Source organism: Bufo gargarizans, chromosome 11 (genome assembly GCF_014858855.1).
Source record: "Bufo gargarizans isolate SCDJY-AF-19 chromosome 11, ASM1485885v1, whole genome shotgun sequence".
NCBI lineage: Eukaryota > Metazoa > Chordata > Amphibia > Anura > Bufonidae > Bufo > Bufo gargarizans.
The window spans coordinates 81118920-81126695 of NC_058090.1; the positions used below are offsets into that span (position 1 = coordinate 81118920).

General features: G+C 42.6%; 1 protein-coding gene across 1 annotated transcript; it reads left to right on the plus strand.

Moving 5' to 3' along the window:
* The first annotated feature begins 6278 nt into the window (after positions 1 to 6278).
* On the plus strand, positions 6279 to 7217 carry LOC122921357 (olfactory receptor 12D2-like). The gene has a single exon (XM_044271332.1). The coding sequence runs from the start codon at positions 6279 to 6281 to the stop codon at positions 7215 to 7217; it is 939 nt and encodes a 312-aa protein (XP_044127267.1).
* The last annotated feature ends 559 nt before the right edge of the window (positions 7218 to 7776 follow it).

Sequence of the window (7776 nt, forward strand, 5' to 3'; positions counted from 1 at the left end):
TGACCGGTGATTTTCACGCATCATTTGTCTTCCATAGAAGTGAATGGGGCTGCGTTAAAATCGCAAGCATTCACAAGCAAGTGCGGATGCGGTGCAATTTTCACACATGGTTGCTAGGAGACGATCGGGATGGGGACCCGATCATTATTATTTTCCCTTATAACATGGTTATAAGGGAAAATAGTAGCATTCTTAATACAGAATGCTTAGTACAATGAGGCTGGAGGGGTTAAAATATTTTTTTAAAATTTTGAACTCACCTTAATCCACTTGTTCGCGCAGCCCGGCTTCTCTTCTGTCTTTATCTTTGCTGTGCACAGGAAAAGGACCTGTGGTGACGTCACTACGCTCATCATATGGTCCGTCACATGATCCATCACCATGATAAAAGATCATGTCATGGACCATGTGATGAGCGCAGTGACGTCATCACAGGTCCTATTCCTCAAAGAAGAAGACAGAAGAGAAGCCGGGCTGCGCGAACAAGTGGATGAGGTGAGTTAAATTATTTTTATTTATTTTTTAACCCCTCCAGCCCTATTGTACTATGCATTCTGTATTAGGAATGCTATTATTTTCCCTTATAACCATGTTATATGGGAAAATAATGCAATCTACACAACACCGATCCCAAACCCGAACTTCTGTGAAGAAGTTCGGGTTTGGGTACTAAACATGTTGATTTTTCTCACGCGCGTGCAAAACGCATTACAATATTTTGCACTTGAGCGGAAAAATCGTGCATGTTCCCCCAACGCACCTGCATCTTTTTCCGCAATGCCCGTGTGAACCAATAAACATTTTGAGCAAACTAACCAGGTCCTAACCAACTATCTGTGACACTTCACATGAGCACATTACAATTATTGGGCCACCTTGCTCCCCTTGGGAGAGTTCTCATGCAATAATCATTTTAGTGAGTCTTCCAGTAAAACTCATTTTTTCCTTGTTTTTCATGGCCCACAAGTAAGAGTTCCTCTGCCTCTCTGCCCTGGAGTTTTGGCAGCAGATGCTTCTGTCAACAATTTTTCTCAGATCTGGCAAGGCACTAAAACTTGTCTGCTGCTGTTCTCTGCCCAGATGACAAAATTTGCTGATTGTAAACGTAGAGCTCCACCTCAATTTTCTCCCAGAGATAAAGTCTGGTTCTCCTGAATAATTAGACAAAGTATTTTCATACAAACTGGCACCTCATTTCATTGGTATGTTCAAAGTGTTGCAGCAATTGAACCTGATTTCTTATGTACAAGCTCAATCTTCCTGCCTCCTTGGGTGTTCCAAACTCTTTTCATGTGTCTCTACTCAACCTGGGGAGACCTGCGACCTGCTCCTGCTTCTTTACTACTGAACATGTGTATGTGCTTAAAGAGATTTGCTTGAAGATGGAGGTAAAACTTTCTTCTTGATTGGTTTTGGTCCTGTAAAGAGCCTGGGAGCCTCTTGAGAACGTTTATGTTCTTCAAAGGTCCAGTTCAAGAAGAGGGGGCATAAGGTGACAGTATTTTTATGGTAATAGCCCATGCCTCATGCTGTTCTGCTCCTCTTGCAAGGCAAGGGTGCTACTCTAAATACTTTGCTGTTGCTGCTCTCGGTGTCTGGTTCCCGCTGGCCTTACTCTGCCCTCTAGCAGCAGTTTTGACTTCCAGAGTTTTGTGCCCCATCTTCTGCTGCTGCATTTGTCTGTTAGTTACTAGTGCACGACCGTAGTTGGCCAAATCTATGTTCCCAGCTTTAAAAAACCCAGCACACCCATGCTGTAATCTTCTCCAGCCATTGGCTGGAATTACTGGAGTACTTAAGGTATCTTCCCCTAGGGGAGGTTATAGGAGCATTATCTTGCTAGTTTCTGTGAAGGCATGCTGTTCTGTTTTTGATCTTGTACCTTATTCTGCCCTATTCCTGTCACTGATTCTCTGCTGCCTGATCTGACCTCTGCCTGATTCCATATTGGCCCTCTGCTGCCTGCCCCGGCCTTTGGGCTGTTTTACATCTTCACACATACTCCTTCACTTTGCTCATTCTAAAGATACTGTAGGTCCATTTCTCAGAGCAGAAAGGAATGTTGAGTGGTTTCCGCATCCATATGTTAATTCCGCAAAAAGAAAGTGTCCTATTCTTGGCCACAAATTGTGGAACACTGACCCAGTGAAGACAATGGGTCTGCAAAAAAAATTATGGATGCAACACGGGCGTCATCTGTGTTTTGTGGATCCGGTGTTCATGAGGCCTAACACAGTACAGTTGTTTATTGACCACAAATTGTTACTATTACTACTTCTACTAGTATTATATACTGTAGCCATAGTAGAAAAATACAATAAAGCCATTAATGTTGTTGAGCAAAGATTGTTTTAATTTTAGAACAGCCTGCGAATAAATTATCTAGAGAACTCGCAAAACATTAATCGCATTGGGACGTATTGGGACTTAATCCTTTAGGGTGCAATTCCCTTGTATCTAAGAATATAGCATAAATTGTTAGATGTGTAGAGAACTAGTCTTTGTGCCAATGTGAAGGGCACAATACAGCATCTGCACATGAGCTGTGGACAATCCTTTCTTCCAACTCCTCTATGTTTTTTGGTAAGTGCAATAATTGAGTTATTTCTTGAGTCAACTGTACCAAATACAAAAAATTTCTTCCACCAGACACTTCACTTAGGTTCATGTTCTGTGCTCACTGTTACCGGTATAGTACTTTTTTTTATTTTTTTATTTAATATTTTTATATTTTTTCTGAGGGACAGATCCATATTTAACCATTTTCTTATTTTGTCATTATGTAGGGTGGAAATATTGGAAAACAAATTATCGTGCCACTACAGTGTACCAACTTTTTCAAAAAATTTTATTATTGATTTGCATTTATCTTGGTGAGCTAAAAAAAAAAAAATAATAATTGTGTGGCTTTTGCAAATTTCATTTTTTTACACTACACAGCCAGCTGCAGAATCTAATTCCATTAGCCTGTCTGACAGCTCATTATCCTGCCCTTCCATCCGGGCCGTGTGCATGAGGCCTAACTCTGAACCTGGTTCAATAAAGCAGTATAATGTAGGTGGTAGGAAACAAAGTTCTATTGATGCAAGAAAATATTTTTTTTCCAGTATCTGAAGTAGCTTTGCAGCCCAGAGGAAAGGTTCCTATTTGAGTATTGAACATGACTCTCTCATTTAGTATGTATACATCACATGCACATACTCAATGTGTATCTTTTTTTTTTTTTTGTATGAACAGATAATGGCAGGACTGTAAAAAGATTATTTATTGTTACCCTGGGAACCTCAGTTGACTTGGATACATTAGCTGTAAGGTATGTAATTTGCTTTTGTGTTTTGTGCCTTTTTTAGAATTTTGTATTACATTTTTTTTTTTTTTTAAAGAGTGGATAAAACTGGATTGGTCATCAATATCAGATTAGGGGGAGTTCAACACTTGGCCAACAGCTGATCAGCTATTTGAATAGACTGCAGTGCTCTTCTGAGTGCTGTGATCTCCTACTAGGCCAGTGACATAATTGTGGCGAAACCAACCTCGCCACGGTGTTTTGGAGGGGGACTGTTTACCAGCCTCCTGCCCTGGGATTATGGTCCCTTAAGTTATTGGGTCTTAAGGCACTTGGGACGGAGCCCTCTGTCCCTGGATTGCATCCTTTGCCTTACTTGCTTGGATGAAGCACATGGTGAGAACAATAGATAGCGGCCATTTTAGCTCACAGACACTGTTCTGACTTTTCCACACGGTGCTATCTTGCCTGTATTTGGTGCACAGAGACATCATTCAGTAGTTTGAAACTACCAAACAGGGGACACATTTATTAGTGACTATTTTTGGTATAACTTGTATATTTTCAGTGTAACTGTATCTTCCAAACTACTGAACGGATGTGGGTGAATTTTGGACATGTGGTTCACCCAGATCCCCCGGTTCCGAGGATATATTGGTTATGGGGCTATTGCATGTTTTGGGGTTCCTGTGATATGTTTTATAAAATTGTATGTTATGTGAGGGCACCCAGATAGCTAATATTATTGTATTCGTGTATTCTGAGTGCCATTCACCTAATGATATGCACTCAGACTTGAGCTATCTGGGGATATGTTAAATGTCTGTGTTTGCTGTGGGGGTGTGCCATTGTGTGTTTAAATGGTGATGTCTGTCCTGTTGTCTCCACGTGTGTATTGGCGATCTCCCCTTTGTCCTGAGAGATAATTGGATTGCCATCGGTTGTCTCCCAGGCAGAGAGGAGGAAACCATGATGCATTGTGGGGATGTGTTGTATCTGTTCTGTATTAGCAAAACTGTAATAAAAACCAGGCTGGGTGTGCCAGCACGTCAGACCACTGCTGACCCTCAAGACGGAGCCTTGTCTCGTTATTGGGGGGATTCCCTATATGCTGTTAGAGACTGATTGCCAGGAGTGTAAGACGATTGGACGCTTTTCCTGCTCGTCTGCTGGCAGCTATCCGCGAGGTTCCAGTTTGGAGTGCTATTTTGTATCCAGTTCGGGAGGTTGGTGTTCTGCAGTAGCTGTGCCTGCATCTCGGAAAGGGGCATATCGCCTAAACGGATTTTAACCCCTTGTCTGCGGAAACGGTGCCGTTACAATAATGTTCATCAGTCATATGGCCTAGGTGCAGCTCAGATCCATTCAAGTGGATGGGGCTGAGCTGCAATACATAGTACCAACGAATTCCAATAGACAGCATTGTGCTTGGTAGGCCGTGAGGAAACCACAATGCTCACCAGAGTGCTGTGACCTCCTAAAACAGCTGATGGTGGGGAGCATCCAACATGATGGATCCCCGCTGATCTGATATTGATAAACTGTCCTGAGGATAGGTCATCAATATCAGAATCTCAGAAAAACATTAAGTGCAAGCTGTAAACTTGATGGGTGAATCCATATTCCTAGGCTTTTTATCTGTTATCACAAGTCTGGTGGAAAAAAATCTAATTTCAATGTAACCTACCTACCAACTTTTAGATAATGTTCAATGGGATGCATCCACACTGAAGTATATCTACAGATTATTACTTAGAGCAGAAGATAGGAGAAGAAAATCCAGGTGAAAACAGAAGATTCGGTAAACACAGAAAATCCTATTTTATTTTTAAGATATTACTTACAGATGAAGCGAACGGGACCCTATTGTAATTGAGAATAGATGAAGTGATAACAAAGGATTAGGTGTTAGAAGATCATTCTGGTTTTATCGTACCGGTATGAGAACAGAAAATCATGTGACGTTTCATTTGACAAAGAACACATATTTTGTTTATAAAGCTGGACTCTCTTTTTAAAGGGATTCTGTCACCTCCCCTAAGGCAAAAAACGATTTAAAACCAGCCATGCAGCACAGCTTACCTGGATTAGGCTGTGCTGTTCAATCTTGAAATCCGTCCAGCAGTTAGTTCAAAAAACGAGTTTGATCAATGAGGAAATGCGTCCTGAAGGTGCCCAGAGGGGCGTTTTTTTCTTCTGAGAGAGCCCAGTCCCGCCCCTTTTTCAGTGCCCAGCCCGCCTTCCTTTTACTTCCTAACCGCCGCCCCCAGCCTGCCACAGCCTCTCCTGCCTCTCCTCCCCCTCCCTCTTGCCGAACGAAGTCTCGCACAGGCGCAGTACCCACTGAGGGCTGCGCCTGTGCGATCATCAGGAGACTGAGGGCGGCAGCTTCATCTTCGTCACTGGGCATGCGCCGAGCCCAGTGACGTCCGATGCTCGCTCTTCCCTCAGTCAGCAGGGAAGAGCGAGCATCGGACGTCACTGGGCTCGGCGCATGCCCAGTGACGAAGATGAAGCTGCCGCCCTCAGTCTCCTGATGATCGCACAGGCGCAGCCCTCAGTGGGTACTGCGCCTGTGCGAGACTTCGTTCGGCAAGAGGGAGGGGGAGGAGAGGCAGGAGAGGCTGTGGCAGGCTGGGGGCGGCGGTTAGGAAGTAAAAGGAAGGCGGGCTGGGCACTGAAAAAGGGGCGGGACTGGGCTCTCTCAGAAGAAAAAAACGCCCCTCTGGGCACCTTCAGGACGCATTTCCTCATTGATCAAACTCGTTTTTTGAACTAACTGCTGGACGGATTTCAAGATTGAACAGCACAGCCTAATCCAGGTAAGCTGTGCTGCATGGCTGGTTTTAAATCGTTTTTTGCCTTAGGGGAGGTGACAGAATCCCTTTAAGTCAAAACAAGAAAAAAAAAAGTAATTGTAAAATGTAATATTTTGGGTTAAGCAGATATTAAAAGTTTTGAAAAATTGTGCATATTTCGCTTACAGATTCAAATGGAAGAGGTGAATGAGACCATTGTGACAGAATTCATACTTCTAGGCATCACCGATCTCCGGGAGCTACAGGTTTTCTTCTTTGTAACTTTTCTTTTTTTCTACCTCCTAAGTTCTGTTGGCAATATAAGCATTGTGACAGTGGTTATTACTGACCATGTTCTTCACACTCCAATGTACTTTCTATTGGGAAACCTTTCATTCCTGGAGTTCTTCTATGCCACCACAACAGTTCCCAAGATGTTGTCCGGTTTACTCGTGGAAGACAAAAAAATATCCTTCCAAGGTTGCATAGTCCAGCTCCACATCTTTCATTTCTTGGGAAGCACTGAAGCCATGCTCCTTGCATCAATGTCTTATGACAGATATGTTGCCATTTGTAACCCATTGAGATACCACATCCTTATGGCTAGGGCAATGTGTCTTCAACTAGCATTCACATCTTGGCTTATTGGTTTCTTATACTCATTGTTCCATACCATTTTGACTTCCAGGCTTCCTTTCTGCAACAAGAACCAAGTAAAACATTTCTACTGTGATATTAAACCTCTCTTGAAGTTGGCATGTACTGACACACATATCAATGAGAGCTTGGTCAACATAGTTACAGGTTCTGTAGCCTTAGGCACATTTGTTCTGATTATGATCTCCTATACCTTTATCGCAACTCATCTCCAGAATATCCGTTCAGATCAAGGTAGAAGTAAAGCCTTCTCCACCTGCTCTTCTCACCTTACTGTGGTCCTTTTATATTTTGGAACTGCTTTCTGCACATATTTAAGGCCGGCTACAAAAGATTCCTTGGAGCAAGACAGGGTTACTGCGGTGTTGTTTACAGTCATCACCCCTGCATTAAACCCCATTATCTATGCTCTGAGAAATAAGGATGTGAAAAGGGCTTTTAGGAAACTGTTTTTAGAAGGCCAACTTTTAAACTAACTACACTATTAACTAACAGAAGCTATGTCTAAAGCTCCCAGCTTTTTATTGACATAGCTCACCATCTTCAGGAGGACTCGCCAATAGTGTTTGGCCCGAATATTCGAATCGCTAATTTTAATCGTGAATATCGGCACTTCGAGAATTCGCGAAGATTTAGAATATAGTGCTATATATTCGCGAATATTCAAGAGTTTTTTTTTTTCCATCAGTAACCTCCCTTTCTGCTTGTGGGCCAATGAGAAGGGTGCAATGTCTTTGTCTGAGCTTAGCAACATCCCAGGCAACCAATAGGAAAGTTGCCTACCCCGTACTATATAACAACCTCCCCAGCAGCAATTTTCTACAGTTTTATGGAGTTCTGAGAGAGACAGCAGTGCCATTGCTGTGCTCTGTGCTTTACTGTTCAATTACATTAGATAGTTAGTTAGTAGCATTAGGTTCCAGTGCAGGGTGTTAGGTAGTGTGATAGGTTCTGCTGTCCATACACATAGTGCTGTGATGTCAATAAGTTCACAACAATATTTAGTGCACCAATCAGTAATATGTAGTCAGACCT